The sequence below is a fragment of the Patella vulgata genome, chromosome 6 (genome assembly GCF_932274485.2).
Source record: "Patella vulgata chromosome 6, xgPatVulg1.2, whole genome shotgun sequence".
In the NCBI taxonomy this organism is placed as follows: domain Eukaryota; kingdom Metazoa; phylum Mollusca; class Gastropoda; family Patellidae; genus Patella; species Patella vulgata.
Window position 1 is genome coordinate 55,618,749 of NC_065884.2, and position 20,317 is coordinate 55,639,065.

The 20,317-nt window shown below is 33.1% G+C and overlaps 1 protein-coding gene across 2 annotated transcripts; it reads right to left on the reverse strand.

The window, feature by feature from the left end:
- Positions 1 to 263: 263 nt before the first annotated feature.
- Positions 264 to 20,105, reverse strand: LOC126825194 (kinesin-like protein KIF22). Of its 2 annotated transcripts, none has more exons than XM_050554694.1 (16): positions 19,981 to 20,105; positions 16,560 to 16,726; positions 15,862 to 15,989; positions 15,238 to 15,410; positions 14,395 to 14,540; positions 13,995 to 14,168; positions 12,665 to 12,740; positions 11,914 to 11,958; positions 11,040 to 11,208; positions 10,534 to 10,699; positions 7,404 to 7,795; positions 6,424 to 6,585; positions 6,060 to 6,122; positions 4,627 to 4,751; positions 2,849 to 2,908; positions 264 to 1,923 (listed from the first exon to the last, which is right to left on the reverse strand). In XM_050554694.1, exons 2-16 carry the CDS (start codon positions 16,712 to 16,714, stop codon positions 1,903 to 1,905), a joined length of 2,055 nt encoding a protein of 684 aa, XP_050410651.1. In that variant the 5' UTR covers positions 16,715 to 16,726; positions 19,981 to 20,105; the 3' UTR covers positions 264 to 1,902. The 2 variants fall into 2 exon arrangements, with proteins under 2 accessions (XP_050410651.1, XP_050410650.1); XM_050554693.2 differs by having other exon boundaries at positions 16,560 to 16,723; positions 19,981 to 20,006.
- Between the last annotated feature and the right edge of the window lie 212 nt (positions 20,106 to 20,317).

The following is a 20,317-nucleotide window of genomic DNA, read 5'->3' on the forward strand; positions in this document are numbered from 1 at the left end:
AATATCAAAAGTAGCACTACGGGGCTGAGGCAATACTGTTAATCTTAATAATCTGAAACTCGCATGTGTAAACGGAAAATTAACACAGAGAGAGATGGAGTTTAACGTCCACATGACACAAAGTAGGTTACTTTGGGACTAACATGGTTCAATTTTACTTCAATAATTCGCTTGCACATAGGGGTCTTTAGCAGTGGGAGGAAACCGGAGGACCCGAAGAAAACCCACAAGGTTGGAGAAAATTTAATAGGCACAAGAAGGCATATTTTGAAGAATTTATTACATAATGTACATTATTCAGTTAAAATTTGTTTAAAACAAAATAAATAAAGGACATGAGCAATTATACCATACAAGATCGGTTGCTAGGCAATAAAACATTTGCCCACAGTAGCCAAGTCGTCAGTGGAGTCAACAAGGGTTGTCGTATATCAGAAATTGTTGAGAATCAATAGGCTTCTTCGTTTCGACTTTACACACTGTGTATAAATTTAAAGCCAATCCAATATTAACTTAAGCCTCTAGGGCGTCTACAATTGCTTGTGGCAATATATGACCACATATGCGTATAATAAAATGAACTTACATAAAGGTAACTTAATGTACAGAGTTTAAGATAATACAATTTAAAGTACATTTTGGTCTATGACGGCCTTTTTATACTCTTTTACATTTAAGTAAATAATGACAGTTGTCCTTACATTAAAATAGTAATTTTTTTTAGTTATTTAACCTCGCCTTAAAAAGAAAAGTATTAAAAATAAAAATACTGATGTATTTAATTAAAAACAGATGTGGTCGAGATGTAAATTTTATAAAAATATAATAATATCAACAACAATCTAAATCTAACAACTACACACACTGTAATCCGGGTATCATATAATCTTGTGTATTTAGCACTAATTTCTTTCACATTCATTCAATATCAAATCTTTGATTAAAAACTCAAAAAGATCGTTTAAAGTCGTCAAAAACTTGTACTGGTGTCCCGTGTAAATCTGACCATTCAATTTTGATAATGAGTGTCCAATTTTCAAGTGTTTAATTTCTCGATCACTGTTAAAAAACCCAACCCAATTGATTATTGATGTATAACGGTTAATTTTTGAACAGTGGTCAGGAAATTCAACACTTGTAAATTGGATACTCATTATCAAAATTAATCAGTCCGCTTTAAACTGGACACACATTCAAATTAGATGATTTGGTGTGATGTTAAATAAATTCTTAAACAAAGATTTGATATTAAACGAATGTGAAAGAAATGAGTGCTAAATACACAAGATTAAATAATATCCAGGTTAGTGAAAAAAACTACAATCTTTTTTTTAATTTTGTTTTAAGAAAATTTGTCAATACATGCTAATTTCATTAGTGAATATAAAAAAAGATTTATATATACAATTATATACATTGGATAAAGTCTTGTCAAACAGATTATTCTGTACATTATGAATAAGCAATGTGAAATGTATTGGAATACACATTTAATGGGATGGGAGAATGATATTCTTCATGAAATAATAACTATCACCGACCATTATCCAATTCATTTTAGGGACATTCTATATTACAGAAATAAATGTGCTCAAGTTTCAAGGCCCTTGAACTGGGCAATAAATATGTTAATTTAAAGCTGGCCAAATGATAAAATAGATACATGTATTATTGCTAGCAATATGAAATGCTTTGAAATTACTTATGAATAAAAGTAAAAAAAATTTTACTCGTTCAGTCTTTTTAAATACTGATCAACTATCAATGTTTGAATAAAAAAACATACATGTGATTAATAATATCAGTAGCTATTGCTTATAATTACAAAACATTCAAAATTGATCTTTTGCAATATGATAAAATTATGAATATATACAATGCCATTTATGATTAAAAACAGATCTATGTTGTCACCATATTGCTCTGAAAAAGAAAAAGATTTTTACAGATAACCCAAACAACATAACTCTGATCAGGATCTTTTAAATTATATCTTTACAGATTAAAACTAATAGAGACCAATATCTTTGACAACAATTAGGTCATACAATATGCAATAAAACAAATTACTGAACATATCTCAATTCTAATAGGAAATGACATTTTTTTACATGAAAATTGCACTACAGTATGAAAATAATTTTCATGAGGCCAACCAAATTTTCAAAATATTAATCATATCTAAATTGTTCTGCTTCTATGCATCTCAATTATTTAAAAGTGTATATCTGTTTGCTTTATATGGAAATTCTCAATATTATTTTACCAAATGGGTTTAAATAATAAATGAAGCCTAGGCCTATTACCAATTGATGATTTTAACAGATTAACTTAAATATGCTATCGTAAAGTACATTCATTGCTATTTATTGTTGTAATTTACGATTTAAGAGGAGTCCAAATAGTAATGTCATTATAGCATGTTCAATAAAATGAAACTAGATTGACGTTGTGGTCATGCAATCTTTCAGATTGCCAAAATAGAGAGAGAGAAATGGGTTTAATGCCCACTCAATGCAAACTAGATCATTTCGAGATTAACATATGGTTTTCAAACCACAATTAAGAATCATGTGTCAACAAAATATTCAAATTCATAGTAATGAAAGATAGGTAGGGATCTTTAGTAGTTGGAGGACCTGGAGAAAACCAACTGGGTCGTACAGGCGACCCTACTCCTTGTCACATACAACCGAGGAATCGACAGCCTATGATACAGCGCGCATGTGCTAACCATTCGGCCATCCAACCCATTTGTTAAAATTGATGTTCCTGAGTTAAAACTCCTGAAAGTTTGTTTTGATTAGGCTATTACAATAAATAAATATATGTACATATACCAACTTACATGTAGTAAATTTTTGATGTATTTATCTGTTAATGTAGGTATATTCTTCAGCCCATCAACCTGCAGTGTAAAGTCATAATCAATACTACTATTAAAGAAATGAAACAGGGTTTAACGTCCTACACACACACGGACTGGACTAATTAAGATGGATATACAGTGGGCTATGAGGGAAATTTTCACTACTCTTATATCAAATTCCAAATGCCAAGGGATCTTTTATGTGCACACCAATGTTTACATGGGTCCTTGGATTTTCATCCCATCCTAACAACTATGTTTTCCCTTGCTAGGCCCTCTGTCATGCACCACTGACACAGAGAGAAACCACATGTAAGAGAAAAAAAATAAGCCAATGAACAAATAATTTGACGGGAATTATTGGAAATCTTCAGCCTCTAGAGAATCCATAAGCACCTGTGGAGAGAGAGAGAGAGAGAGAGAGAGAAATGGGGTTTAACATCCACTTGACACAATCTAGGTTATTTCAGGATTAACATATGGTTCAATTTTATTTCAATAATTTGCTGGCGCGTAAGGATCTTTAATGGTGGGAGGAAGCAGAGAAAACCTACAAGATTTTGTCATGTACTGCAACTGTGGACAGACAGACAGGGTTGACAACAATAGATGACCCCAGTTCAATGTTGGTGTATAAACATGAACTTTCTTGATAAAACTGACAAATATCTCATTAATAACTTTAGTAAATATTTGAAGCTATATATCTGCCTAAATAAAAGATGATTATATGATTGCCATGGCAACCAGCATTATTTGATATGAAAGCAGATCTCTGTTAGAATTTGATTATAAGAATATCACTTGAATCAAATTTCAAATATTTAAATGAAACCATGTATGTTGGGAGGTTAAGCTATCATCATGTTTAATTTACTTTGTTTCAATTTGTACTGTCATTAAAAAAAATAGGTTGCCAGGCAACGAAACATACGCCCACAGCAGCTATATCGTCCGGGCAGTCAACACGAGTTGTCGCATATTTTTACTTTTTTCGGTAATGAAACATTTATAATACATTAAAATCTGATTAAGAGTAACACCTCATTAAGTAATTATCAGAAAACCATTAGAATTTGTTTGGTTTTTATAAAGTTCGGCCCCATGCTAACGTTTAGTATACGAAACTTTTAACATCATGGATTTAGCTGTTCAAGTCATAAAGATTCGTTGAAAATCAATATACTTGTTCGTCTCAAGACCGTAAACTCTGTGTATCAATCTGAAGTCAATCGGATGATAACTTTAGCCTCTAGAGCGTCACAAGATTTTTTAAAGTGATCAAGGGCCATAACTTTGGCAGTAATTATCGGAACTCGTTGAAAATCAATAGGCTTCTTCGTCTCATGGTCTTAAACACTGTAACTGTATATAAATTTAAAGTCAGTCGGATATTAACTTTAGCCTGTAGAGCGTCCACAAGCAGTTGTGGAAGCCGGACGGACGGGGGCGACGACAATATACGACCACATTTCAATATGGGCGTATAAAAACGTTTTATCCGACTCCTACTCCTAGAAACCAATGCAGACAATATACAACCACACTCCAATGTTAAAATAGTTTCAAAAATACACAACCCCAAATACAAATAATTTTGATTTTGATTAGCAAATTGAAACACCACCTACCAAAACTCCATTTACTAGAAGTAAATGTTGTTCCTTTAAATTATTAATTTCATATCATGTGTATATTCCACTGTATCGGGTTTCTTATTATGCATATAACATACATTAACAGTAGTTTATACTTACACTCTCAAATTCTCCATGAAGCTGCCTCCATTCAAATATAAGTCGAGCTCGTTTATTACCGACAGTGTGTAATTGCTGTAAGTCTTTAATGGATGACGTGTTGAGAATGTTCAAAAAATCAGTATCTAGTAAGAAGAATAAAACAATTGCTAGTAACAATAGTGAACAATCTGGGTATGTATATCTAGTTAGCTTATAATAAGGAATTTTTAATATTGATTGGGATAGAGAGAGAGTGAGAGACAGAGAGTTTATCCTGCACTAAATTATTTCGGGACTAACATATGGTTTAATATGATTTCTATGTGAAATAAAAACCATAGCTTGCAAGGTAAGGTAACATATTCCCACCAACAGCTTTATTGTCCACACTGATATACTGAAATTAAAAACTTGACACTCAGGATTTTGGGGACTAGATTTTTAATATTTGGTTTAAGGCAACTATTTTAGAGTTATGTTGTGCACAGACGACCTTGACATCAACAGAAAGCAAGAATACGTCTCGCCGAAAGTCCTTGACATTGATAACGTTCGTGATGTCACAGTACCCCCCCAAAATGAAATTCAGAGACTTGGAGAACAATCGGAATAAAGTGTTTAGTAACGGTTGTGGCCTCCTCTAGCGTCTCGTACTGCCACACAACGTCTTCTCATGGATCTCAGAACATTAGTAAACACTACCCGAGGAAGACGTCGCCACTGCTCAGCAAGAGCATGTTGAAGGTCCTGCAACGTCAGTGGTGGATTCACTTGCTGACGAACACGTCGACCCAGTTCGTCCCAGATGTGTTCAATAGGATTAAGGTCGGGCTAGGCGACGGCCAATCCAGGACTTGGACACCGGCATTTCTTAAAAAATTCTGGGTAGCAATTGCTGTATGGGGTCGAGCATTGGCTTGTTGAAACGTTAGCCCAGGTCCACGTGACTTTACAATTTTATGAAATTAAAGGCTTCTTACTACTTACTATCGTTAGAAACACTTTAAAATTTATTTGACTTACCAGAAAAATTTTTTTGTTGAAATTCATCAGTGTCAAGTTTTTAATTTGGCTGAGTATATATACTAGATATACTAGATAGAGCACAATGGATTGTAATTTTATTTGTCGCAGTTATAACTTATTCCCACGTCAAAAAGGTTTGGTTATATATAATCTATGTTAATTAGAGTCAGAATGGAATGCGGTTTAAGTTGAACACATTGTGTAAAGTAATTATTAATTCTACAAGTTAAAACTGCTGGGCATGAAATATTATGAAGGCCCTTCGAAACAAGGAACATATTTGAAAAGAGTGAACAGAACATTTCTGTAGTAAACAATATCCAATTCTCAACTACTGTTATTTTACTCTCAAATAACAAGACATGGACATCTAGTTGTAGCTTTAGGGCAAAATTAAATCTTATTAACATATTCTTTGAACTTACTGTGTTGGTGTTGTACTTCACTGTTTAATGGTGTTTCATTTTCTTGAAAATCATCATCTTCATCTAAAAAATAAATAAAATAAAATTACTAAGAATGATTAGTGAAATGGTTTTATTTACACAGGCCATGGTCTAAGGGGAGACAACTATTGTTGTCAGTAACACAATTCAACTTGCTTGTGCCTCTATCAAAAGGAATTGCGTCCCCTTGAAAGTACACATTCTGGAAGAATTTCACATTGGTGTCTTTGCCATGAATTAAATAATAAACATATCAGAAAATTTGTGTATTAACTCTGCTGGCATCAAAATAATTACCCAAAAGTCTGTAACAGAAATAGATCACAGAAATGATTTTACTTACCATCTTCAAATATCTTCTTACAAGCTGTAGAACGGAATCCTTTTTTAAATATTCTAGGAACTGAAGCAAATAAAGGACTAAAGGACACCTCCGCTAACTTCTCTTTCTTTTTGATTATTTTCTCCTTCTTTGTGATGACAACTATATTTTGATTTGTTTTATCTGTTAAAAGAAAAATATTTAATTTAATTTTGAAAAATAATTGTACAGATTTTTGTAACAACTTATTTCATCACAAAATTATTTCGAATAAATCTGTGATAAAATACATGTACTGTACATTGTATTTGTGACATCTTGTGATATCAAAAGAAATATGTTGCAGTTGAATTGAAAAATAAGGAGTACTTTGTCAGTGATCATTTTAGATTAGAGAAAAACCTAAGGTTTTGTGTGCACCACTGACAGCGTGCTAAAGATCCCCTAATATTTGTATTAACATGAATATTCATGACCTTTGTATATATGAATAGTAATGAGTTGTGTGAGTGTGCAGCCATAGATTTAGTTGTCATAGTAAAGCATGCACTTGTCTTCTGTACATCAAGCGATAACATGATGTGCTGTAATGGCATATGGCTGTGAGAATAAATACAATGGAATTAATATAGTGTGGTCATTTAACATTTGGAAAGTAAAATAAGATTAAGCTATAGCATCACAGTCCAGGTAAAATTTCCCTCATCATAGCACACTGTATGGCATATCCCAGTGTTCATTAGTCTGGTTGGTTCAAAAGAGTAAGATGTTAAATGCCATTTCCTTTAATTTCGCAAAATTATGTTTGCAATTTTACGTGTATCACGAAAATATTCCTAATCCAGTCCACAAAAGACATGCTAGGAAAACAAAATGTCTGGATGTCAAATTATGTATGACTAAAATACTCCTATTCCAGTCCACAAAAATCATGCTAGGAAAACAAAATGACTGGTTGTCAAATTTTACAGGGACAGCACAGGATAAAATCAAAATCATACCTTGCAGGCCTTTTCTTTCCTTTTCAACAACGTTCGGCTGTGATATGATCTTTTCACTTTTCTTGGATTTTTGGCTCACTTTTTCTACGTTATTCTCATTCTCTTCAGGCAGGGACTTCTTCAAATCTTTGCTGCTAATGCTTTTAGAATTTAGCTTTTTCCCCACTTTTCGATTGGCTTCTTTATTTGGTTTCTCCAGCAAATGTTTTTCCTCTTTCATTTTCTGTAATTCTTCCCTACAGAGAATCAACTGGCGCTGTATTTCGGTCATGGCTGTGTCGCTGTTGGTGGATATGTTGTTTTGTGTTATTTTCTGTAGTATATTTTGTTCCATTTCCTGCAGTCGAAGGTTAACTATGTTCTCTAGGTTATTCTGTCTTCTCATTAATGGACTGGAACACAAACACAATGAAATTTACAGAGACACAATGAAATTTACAAACAAAATAAAAATAAAATCAAAATCATAATTAAAAAAAAATGCAGTTCAAGTACAATCAAGATTATCTTGTTTAAATTTAAAGATGTTCTTCAGATAGTAATTAAACAAACATTATGTAAGAGCTAAATCTGCCTATTGTAAGTCTTTATTTAGGCTTCAGATGTTTAGAAATTATCAATTAGACCTTTATTTACACAACAAGCTCAAAATCAACTCTGTAGACCCACGGATGGCTTGGATACAGTTTGGATTTAAACAGTCGTCCATTTAAAATTAAATCAATAGATGGCGGACCAAGCTAACGTTTACCGTTAGTGGCTGATGTCCCTAGCGGAAACTGGTGATGTAAGGCCTGCCAAGCAAGGCTACAATACATGCAGCCATTGAGCATGTTACTTGATAATCGAGAATACGTGGATGGAGTTATCATCTGTCAATCAAACAATCGCCAATTCTCATAGATGGTACAGACACAATTGATGCCTATTTCTAGTCTAAACATCCAACAGTGACAATTCCGTTCAGGACAAAGTAATTTGACTGAGATTTTCAACATTTTCTTTTTTTATCATCTAGATTTGAATTATTATAGCAAGAATGGCCAACTCTTTATAAAACTCGTAACTAATGTATCTTTAAGAAATTAAAACATAAACTAAATATAGGTTGGATACCGTCTTTGCCCTGGTGTTCATGGTTTAAAATGAGTTATCATTCAAATGATTACATCAAAATCAATTTTAGGTAAAGTGAACTTTTGATGGCCAAAAAACACTAAATACCGGAAAATACCCTAAATAGGTAACCCGGAGACTGGCACCCTAAATAGGTAACCCAGAGCCTGGTCCTCTGTGTGCCTGGGTTAGGGTTAGTTTCCGGTTTATAGTATAGCCCTTCTCCTGGTTACCTATTTAGTGTTAATGCAAAATTCAAAATAAGGATTTTTAAAAAGACAACGTTTTACTGTCATTTGTCCATTTCCACAAAAAGTATATACCACATTACGTGAAGATGTACCATAAAGGAGCTAACCCACTAACTCAATATTTCCCATAATAATCGAAATTAAAACATCAATTAGAATTCAATATTGGTCTATTTCAATCGATATTGGTGTTGTTGTCTTGTCGTGAAAATATACGATCCTAACATCCAATATTTAAGACAAGTGTACTCTATGGTTTCAGGCAATATTTGTAATGAACAAAGAAAAATATATCCTTCAAGATAATACACAAGTAATTAGTAATAAAAACATGCAGAATGGTATAAGCAGACATAAATGACTAACGTTCAATTTGGACTTATTTCACCGAATATAATTGATCAAAATTACAATTATCTTTTTTTTTAAAAATTGAATATAAATCACTTTATACATTCATATTACATTGAAATGTGCTCTTAGACCCATTTTCATCTATTTTAATTAAAGTAACAATGCACCATTGACATTTCTCGTTAAAATATCAAATTTCTAATAGCTTAAAGGGGCATTATGGAAGATTAGATAAAGAGCTGGCAGTTCTCACTATAATAGTTAAAAAGTAAACAATGTAAAGGAAATATGCTGAAAATTTAAGTCAAATTGTTCCACTCTGAACCAAGATATTAGCGATTGAATTTATGTCTAGCCTCAATCATCATTCCTAAAGTCGGTACGATAAAAAAACAGTCCCGATTATCCATTTTTGCATTTAATCATCAGTGAGCGTTGAAGAGCAGATCGGATTGAAATCCAGTGAAAATCTAACACATAAGATGGCATTGAGTGTTGATTATGGTCTTTTCATGTAAATAAATGTCTAATTAATAGTTTAGATAACATTTCAGGCCTAAAGAAAGACCTGCAATAGGCAGATTTACCTCTTGCATATGTGTGTTTAATCCACGCTAATATGTTCTCAGATTATTTATCATTCAAAATACCATGCTAAATAATGTCCCAGCTTGCACTGTAACCCAGGTATCGTTTAATCTTGTGTATCTAGCACTAATTTCTTTCACATTCGTTTAATATCAAATCTTTGTTTAAAAATTCGTAAAAATTGTTTAAAATCACCAAAAGTTTAAAGCTGACTGATTAATTTTGATAATGAGTGTCCAATTTACAAGTATTTAATTTCCTGATCACTGTTCAAAAATTGATCATTATACATCATTAATCAATTGGGTTGTTTATTTTTTAACAATGATTGAGAAATTAAACACTTGTAAATTGGACACTCATTATCAAAATTGAATGGTCATCTTTAAACTGGACAGAAGTACAAATTAAACGATTTATGGTGATTTTAAACAGTTTTTACAAATTTTTAAACAAAGATTTAATATTAAACGAATGTGAAAGAAATTAGTGCTAGATACACAAGATTAAACGATACCTGGGTTACAGTGTTGGATTCAATCAGATCTAAAATAGGTCTATCATTAAATTTTCATAGACAACGTAATGGCAACAGTAGATTGCATAGCGTGCAGCATAGATTGATGAAATTTCAATTCCACAAATCTTTGTAAAAATACTTTACGAAACTGAACCATTATTGGACTGATATCCTGTTTCATTTGACACTGAACACAAGATGACAGGTGCCTCAGGGATGTCGTGTCTGACATTTAAAGTTTAAAATTAACTGATATTTATCAATTACTTCCTAATAGAAGTGATTTGTTGATTTTACTAACCTGAGCAATGGAGCTGGATCTGTAGAAACTGGGGCTTCAGCAGATATTAAAGGACTGGGAGATAATCTGGGTTTTTTGGCATTTTCATTTAATAATTTACTGGAATTGTTTCTCTTTAAGAAATTATGAGTTGTTTGAGCTGTTTCTCCACTGGTGCTCGTGTTTCCTGAAGAAAAAAATAAAATAAAAGAAACGGTATTTAATGTCTGCTAAAACTTTTTTCGTCAAGCCAAAATTGTTCACAAATCAGTATTTATTTTTTCCCCTAAATAGCATATGAAAAACTGATAGGAAATGTTTGACAATAACATAGACATAATTTTGAAATTTAGAGAATTAAAAGTGTGACATGTTCTAATTATCATGCATATAAAATGTTTTTCACCCCTAAAAGGCCCAGCATTGCTTCAACCTTCTGTGGTCTAAGAGGAGAACCACGTCGGATAAGCCAACATCTTACTCACTGAGTGTATTTAATTAATCTGGATCAGGAGTCCCACACTTACCTGATAATGACGATGTTGATGTTTGTTGTTTTAAACAAGTTGTATTGGTGTTGACTATCTTTTTACTCTTACTAGCAAAGTTTAATGTACAGTATGTATCATAGTAATAATGTTCTTCAGGTGCTATGTTAGTTATCATTATAGAATGACATGAACCGCCAATAGAATCCTACAATAACAAAATAAACATCACTAGTTAAAGCCTCAGGGATTTTGTATCACCAATTGACTCAGTGGCAGACCTTATGATCTTAACTGCATGATTTAGACCCCTCTGCCCTTCTTGATGATGTTTAAGTTTGCGAAAAGGAAACATGAAAAGTCAAGGAAAATTTCCGTTAGTACAACGTTTTACCCAATTGGATTAGGGTTGCCTGCCTAATCTCAATGGTTATTTCTTTGGTACTCCAGTTTAGTTACACTTGAGCAAATTGTTGGGAGAAGAGAGGTTGCCAGATAACAAAACATACACCCACAGCAGCTAAGTCGTCCAGAAATGAAAACATTTACAACACACTAAAATCTGATTACAAGTAACAACCCATTTAGCTTCTAGTTCTGCCCTATTCTTACATTTAGCATATAAAACATTTAATACCAATTGCCATAATTTGAAAATTGATAGGCTCCTTCGTTTCATGACCTTATAAACACTGTATTACGTATAAAGTCAATCGGATATTAACTTTAGTCCGTAGAGTGTCCACAAGCAATTGTGGAAGCCAGACCACCGGACGGGCGGGGGCGACAACAACAACAACCACATTTCAATGTGGGTGTATAAAAATAAATACAAAATAATGTTAGTCTTGAAATGATTGAGTCAGTGTTGTCCAGACTCAAAACCCTTCTAGACATTTATTTACAAACCTACCTGTAAAAGTCTTGTTAATTTACTGTTTCTGTAAGGTATTCTTGGCTGCAACAATCAAAGCAGTAAAATAAATGACATTCGAAATAAAAAAAAATCTTTACCGAGACAGTAACCAAACAAAAAATGGTAACGAAAAAAATCCATACCAACAACATTTTTGTATTTGCATCCAAACAAAAACTTGCTTTGGTTTTACAATGATACAAAAAATTAAAATCTTATTTATTTTAAGGGAATAATTAGAGAATTAAACATACATTATGCAAGAGCTAAATCTGTCTATTGCAGGTCTTTCTTTAGGCCTGAAATGTTATCTATATTATTAATTAGACATTAATTAACTTATCCAGACCATAATCAACTCTAGATGGCATCGCTAGTCTGCGATCTTAAGTGGATTGTGAGCCGATTTACTGCATAACTTTCCTTCTCGATTAAACGATTAAATGGATAATCGAGACTATGCTGTTTATCGTACTGACTTTAGTAATGATGACCGAGGCTAGGCAGAAATTGCATTCGCTTAGTTCTCGGTTCATAGTGGATCAATTTGAATGAAATTTTCAGCTAATTGCCTTTACGTTATCTAGTTTTTAATTATTATAGTGAGAACTGCCAACTCGTTATCGAATCTCCCATAATGTATCTTTAACTATTTGAAACTTTAAACATTTTCTTGAAAACAGCAAGTGATAAATTTTGAAGTCAATGCATCATAAATTTCTAGTTTAAGACACAGTTCAGTACCCACCTGATTATTATTAATAGCATCTACAACTTCTCCCAATACAAACAATGATTTATTAATAGCTCCACTCTCTTTTAATCTGATCAAATAAAAATTCAATTTTAATTTTTAACTCAGATAAAAGCACAAATTTACACAATCTGATTAAACAACAGATCTATATTTCGTTTTGTTTCTTATACTTTCAATGACCTACACTACACGAAGATCTGACCAGTTGTTTTGGGAGGTAGCGTCAGAGGTCATACCAGCGGCTTTTGACCATATGACGTCAGATATTTGTTTAGCCAATCAGCATTGATGTTTCTAGTGGATTACCCACAGTTCCGTGCAGCTCACGCCAAAAGCTCATTGGCAAATCACTTACATCATACAGAACACGTCAATGATAGAGTCTTCCAGAGTAGTAAAGACAAGTAAAACGAAATTTTGAACTTTAAAAAACAAAACGAAATAGGATCTATGTTTTAATCAGATTTAAATTTAGAGACCATCAAGACAGGATTAATTAAATACAAGTTGATTACACTTTTATCATTGAATAGGACTTCACTAAAAAAGATTAGATTGAAACATTGTAGTTAGATGTTGATATAAGGCATTAATGTTGGGACTTGGCATGAGACTTATTGTGCATATTAGTAGTTCAATTTATGTTTGCTCACAAGAAATACAATTTCATATCATCTACTAGGCTAGTCACATATGCATTGATGTTCAAATTATGTGAGAAATTGAAATAATGACCATATAGTTCAATCCACTTAGTATGCACAGATATGTGTCGATATTTTACATCCACTCAACACAAACTAGGTCATACACATTGTGTAATTTTAATTCAAGAATTTGCTTGCGCATAGGGTTCTTTAGCAGAGGGAGGGAACCGGAGGACCTAGAGAAAACATGAGGTTTAACAGGCGATCCTGCTCCTCGTCACGTATGTAACCGGGGAATTGAAACCGTGCCAGTTGACTCAATGACAGGCCTTTTGATAGATCACGCACATGCTAACCATTTGCCGATCCAACAGCCCTCCATGGGCATAGGCCGGTCGTTTGTTATCTGATTCAAATAAACGATACATCATTTTAAAGTTATCGGGGCAGGGCATGTGAAAATAACAATAACTCATATTGCCAGTGCAGAGTCATAAATGAGCCAAATATGTTAAGTGAACAAGAAATTTAACATTATTGTTTGACTGTCTTTCCAGACATCGACATGTATATATAGACAAACGATTTTGATATTCAGGTAATATGAGGCTGTAATATCCACAACTAAAAATAGGAGCAAAGTTTGGAGTTACAAATTTAGAATGTTTTATTACCTTATTCCTTGATTACCAGTTCGACGATTATCTTCAGAGCCAGCTAAATCTATCAAATATATTTTACCCTGAAATTCTCTATTAGGTGGAAACATGGCGTTCTTTTTTACTTTTAACATAAGAATGCTATGACTTCTGCTTGATCTATCATTCAATTTAGTAGCAGCTACAGTCCTAAAGATAAACCATTACAATAGTTAAATGTTAAATGTATCATTCGATCATTGAATGACTTTTTGGGTGGGAGGTGGGGGGGGGGGGGGGGGAGAGTCACTGTGTTACCATGAGGTGATGCATGCTGCATGCAAATTGGAAAAATTTCCTTGAGACCTGATTTTCAAAACTGCTCCCTACTGATGAAGGAATGACCACTGCTCCAGTAATGAGCGTGCAAGCTTACCTGTTGTTTGAAGCAGGACCAAAATAGTTTTTAAATTCTTCAAAGCTAGTGATCCCTTTTTCTGCCAAACCTGCTACAAATATATTATGATCACCATCTTCTCTGATAGGCAAGTCTACAGATGCTGGTTCTAATAAATCTTGTACCTACAATTACAGAAAGTCTAATAATTTATATACAGAACAAAGCAACAGAGGTCATTGGTTCAATAATTCTAATAGCTCAAATTAAAGACTTAGACTGCTGTATAAAATAAATTAAACAGTCTATTCTTCCCCATAGGCATACATATTCAAGGGCAATGATCAACCTTTGAGGCTTTTGAATCCCTTGAGAACTACAATACTGTCAAAGTTGAATGTCTAAAAGGAATATCAGTCCAAATATGGTTTAATTATGTTCAGTATTTACAACGATATTTCGTATTTGGCATCCTTTGTAGATGATATAAATAAATTGGATATGGTCAAAACAAGTGATATACGGTAGATCGAATATCAATTATCATTGCTACATAATAAACAAAATCTTGAGACAGCGAGAAAGAGAGGCCACTCGACACAAACCAGGTCATTTCGGGACTAACATGGTTCAATTTTATTTCAATAATTCGCTGGCAAGTAGGGGTCTTTAACAGTGGGAGGAAGAAACCGGAGAAATCCACAAGGCTGGACAGGTGACCCTACTTCTTATGTACAACTGGAGAATCGAAACCATGCCAGCTGACTCAATGACTACGGACCTTATGATACAGCGCACATGTGCTAACCATTCGGCCATCCAAACCCCTAAAACCACTGGTTGAGTTAGAAAATAACATTGCTGACTGCAAGAATTACCCACCTTTTCATTATAAATTTCAAGATAAGAGAAAGTAACTGTATATTGCCATCTATCTTTCTGTGGTTTATCATTAACTGTGTTTTGTTCATTCTCTATAGTTAATAACAAATCATTGATAACTCTTGGTATCATACCAGGATCTGTACCACTACCCAACATAGTATGTGTCTTCCCTAAAATAAACAAAGCACAAATACTGGAATCTAAAGGAGGAAAAATTGTAAAACTCTTATTTCTAGTGGTCACATCAAATGCTGATTTTACTATTTCGATATTCTCAGTCATTTACTCATTACTCAAATGCTGTTTGAATATTTGATTCTACTGAAATAATAATTGTATGGACACTTTTTAAAACATTTTCAGATTTTTTAATCTGTAATTGTAATTTTGGGTTATTTTTGAACATTAGTTGATATCACTGAATTGATATCAGTAAATATTTCATAGGAGAAAAAAAGCAGATCACATTCCATTAGTTTTGATTGATATCAAATAACGAATACGAATAGCAAGTATTTGGCATATATGAACAAATTCCGTTACAATTTTATTTTTATGGCCAATGATTATTCAATGATTTTATGACTAGTTTCTGGTTCCTACATGTATAGAAATACCTACCTGCTCCAGTTGGTCCATATGCAAATATGGAGACATTCTGTCCATTTAACGATTTACTAATCATAGATTTGATACTATTATTATAGATGTGTTGTTGACTACATGTCTCATCATATACAGCACTAAAACTACAATAAAAAAAATTATTATACAACTATCATATCTTTATACTGTCTTCGTTAGCCCAGTAGGACGTTAAACCCCATTTCATTTCATTTTTTTTTATATATTTATTTGTAAATATTTATACATCTAGTACAGTATCTAATCAAAATCATTCTATATGTAGTAATGTGTAAAACTGCCTGTTATTTTCTGTTGAAATAATGTTCTGCATGATTTGAATACAATCTTTGAATTAAATTCTTTTGGAACTAGGGGCTAACAAAAATAATATGACCAATGAATAGATCTATGCAATCGGGGATTTTTTAAAAGAATCCTAAAGTGTAGAGATTTTTAGTGTTTACCTTCACAGAACTATATGCATCTGTATCAGTCAAACAAACTCTTAATAATAAACCCAATAAAATCACTTGTAAATGCATGAATTTGAAAATTTCCACGATTCTTAAATGCAGAACTGTATACCTACATATATGCTGGCAATCTGATATACCAACGCTGGCAATCTTATTGGCCAATAAGGTCAAGGGATCAGACCACCAAAACTCCAAATCGAATTTATCTTTACTTACTCATACATGAGATTTTCTCTGATGTTTCTATGATTCAATATTTGTACTGTGTTTGGTTTGTTGTTCGTATTAACACATGTTTTCACACCATCCTTCAGTGTTGGTCGAACTCTAACAATAACTTTTACTCTTGTCTGTTTCTTCTCTGAAGACATTTTCTCGACCTACTAAAAGACAAGAGAAAAGGTCTGAAATCGTCTACACACTACATGTACATGTGTATGTGTAGAATACTGTAGATCATATAATAGTAATACGCACTTTTAAAGTAGCACTATTTTTATATCATAAGACATAGGGGTCTTTAGCACTGGGAGGAAACCAGAGGAGCCAGAGAAAACCCACGAGGTTGGACAGGCGACCCTACTCCTCGTCACGTACAAGTGGGGAATCGAAACAACGCAACTTGACCTAATGACAAACCGTCTGATCCAACACGGATATAAATTTTATAATAAATTATTAAAAATCCCACTCTAGAGAAATTCTTAAATATTTGGTTTCTGAAATTAATTTTTTGACATGCCCAAAGAACGGCAATACTATATACCGGAAAGCACTGGAAAACTACCAGAAAACACCACCCTAAATAGGTAACCCGAAGCCTGGTAATCTGTGTGCCTGGGTTAGGATTAGGGTTAGGGTTAGTTTCCGGTTTATAGTATAGCCCTTCTCCGGGTTACCTATTTAGGGTGTTTAGTGTTTTTCTGGTGTTTTCCAGTATTCAGTATAACACATCTTCCGGTAGTTTTCCGGTGTTTTCTGGTATATAGTATAGTCCCCCAAAGAATCTTACTGGGGGATCCTCATTTCAATAACCTTGATTGTCATTACTGTTTTTATGATAATAAACAAAATCTCGATTATCTTATGGTTAATCGTCAACTGCCATTGAACCGCAGATCGGATTCAAATCTGTTGAAAATCAGACCAATCAGATGGCATCTAGAGTTAATAATTATGGTCTTGTCATGTTAATAAAAGTCTAATTATTTGTTTATATAACATTTTTAAGGCCTAAGCCTAAACAAGGATCCGGAATAATAGGCAGATTTAGCTCTTGCATAATAATAATGCCTGTTTAATGTCATAAATAATTAATAGATACAAATATGATTATTTTCGAAAATTTCCCAAAAGCTTTTACTTTTCTTTTATGAAGACAGCAACGGGATTTAGATCTACTGTGTGAACCATCATAAATTTAAAATGGATTTCTTCGATTATGAACAAACTACTCAACTTTGGTTATTATAAACTTACCTGTGTGTTTGAAATCAACTCCCGTTAAATAAAATCCTCTGCACAACTAATTATCCCAACGAACAAAAAAGTTCTCTCTTGAAAAAAAAATTGAATTTCCACAAACTTTGACACAGAAAAATACCAATATGGAAGCTGATTACGTCACTCTCTGGGAGATATCATTTCGTATAAGGGGTGACAGCATAGCAAATCGGCACTTTTACAACAATTCAAGTTTGGTTTAAGAAAAAGCTACAGTACAAATCTCGGCTCGGCATTGAGTTTGGGCGTTCACACACATAACTATCTGTATTCTTTTATTTTGTTGCCGTCTTTTACATTCTAGTAAAATCTCTGCAAATTTTATTACTTTACACCTTTTGAAATATTTTGTTTTAATTATTTGATTAGCTACTCTGACGAGATCATTTTCTTTTGAACACACATGCTGCACAACAACAATTACATTTGTTTTACGGGCCTTAACTATTACCCATGATTATCTTTAATATGATAAATTAATAACATATTTTTAGTTTATATATGACTTTATTTTTACGAGTATCAGTGATATTTTCATTGTGAATAAAATTGAAAAGACTGGCGATCAATGGTTTCAACATGGACCGTGTATGCACAGGAAACGTCAACGAAGCCTTTAGAATTCTGTGCCGCAACAAAAAATAGACCGGACAATCATGACTAAAATAAAATTACCTCCCCTCGCGCAATTACCAGTATTAAGTTTAAAAGCAAAGAAACATAAATCAATTCATAATATTTTTTATTAATCTTGCTACTCTTTTTTTCTTTGTAACCCATACATGTACATAGATAGACTACTATAAATGTAGTAAATGTATCAACACATCGTCTTTGTTTACTTTGGACGCGCCAATGTGAATTCGAAAAAACCAAGTCGAGTTTTCGTTAAAAACAAACCTACTAAAACATTCTTTTAATTTTTACTTCTGCACAATTAATCATCATTCCGGACAGTATTATTCCTGAACTTTATTTTCATAATTTTAAAATCCTTCGTCCATGCGGGAATTTGGACTATTTGGAGTATTTTTTAGCAAAACCAAAGTGCTTACAAAAACTACGAAAATATTGAAATCGATCATTCCACAATTTTCAACTGCTGCATTTGGAAATTTCACAGTTCTAAACTTGAGAAATTCGTCACTACCGGATAGGAATACTTATAGTTATTGGGTTGAAAAATTACCATGTAACTATAAGAATACTGTAAGTTCGAGAAATTAATCTGTATAAAATCCAGCTATGTCAAATATCACATCGCTTGAATTGCCGTTGAAAATTGAGGTCTCGTCATGTCTCGAGTGAGCAGCAGAGAATCCAACCAACGGGACTATACGGTCCATGGTTTTAATATAAATCTTCAGAACTTTGATATTTTCCGTCTCCCAAACTCAAACGATCGTAATGATCGCGCTTTGTTTTCATTGCAACATGTGGTTATCAAACTATCTGTCAAAATTAAACCACCCCCTCAACAGCTGCAATGGGGTCGTCCAACATGTAACGAAATCATTGTTGTCGTCGATTCAGTCGAAAATACAAGTAAATAGTCAAATTTGTCAAGAGAGAACTTTTTTATACGTTGGGATATTTAGTTGTGCAATGGATTTTATTGGACGGGAGTTGATTTCAAACACACAGGTAAGTTTATAATAACGAAAGTTAAGTGGTTTGTTCATAATCGAAGAAATGCATGTAACATTTACGATGGTTCTCACAGAATGGGAGGGCACAACAACAACAAAAATTTCCGGAAATAAATTCCAAATAAATTTACTCACAGAACCATGTTATTGCCAATCATTTTAAAGACATTTATTATTTGTCAATCAATTCAAAGACATTTATTATTTAACTTATTATGTCAATCATGACTATCACTATGGCCTGCACTGATATAGACAACAAAAAAAAAAGGAAATTCGTGGCACCAGCACTGCAGTTGTAGTAGTGCAGAAAATGACCAGGGGCTGAAACGACGAGAGGGGATTAATGATATTCCGCTAAATCTCTGATCAATCTCATAAAGTAAAAAGAAATTTAAGATTAGCAGGAACAACTGTGAGATATAATAAGAAGAAATTACGCCTAATTTGTTGCCTAATAGATTAAAAGTATAATAATTCTTCACCATCAAAATACACAAAACTCTTTCAAATATGGCTCCTTTCTTTGGGCCAATCACTTTTCATCGGAAGTAGACTTTGATGAACCAGGTCATTTTTCGCTTTAACAATTCAACATTTCCAAACATTAATTTTAAGATTCTTTCACAACATGTATAACGTGCTAAGACGCAAACTAAAATACGTAAAAATGACTATTAAATGAAATAAAACATTGCCCCAAGATCTAGATATATGGTAATAAAATTACCCGATTTCGAGGAAGTGCTGCGAAGCAAGGTAACCACAGAGTAACTGATTATCGCCACGCCCCTTTTTTCACAGCAATCATTCGATTATCCA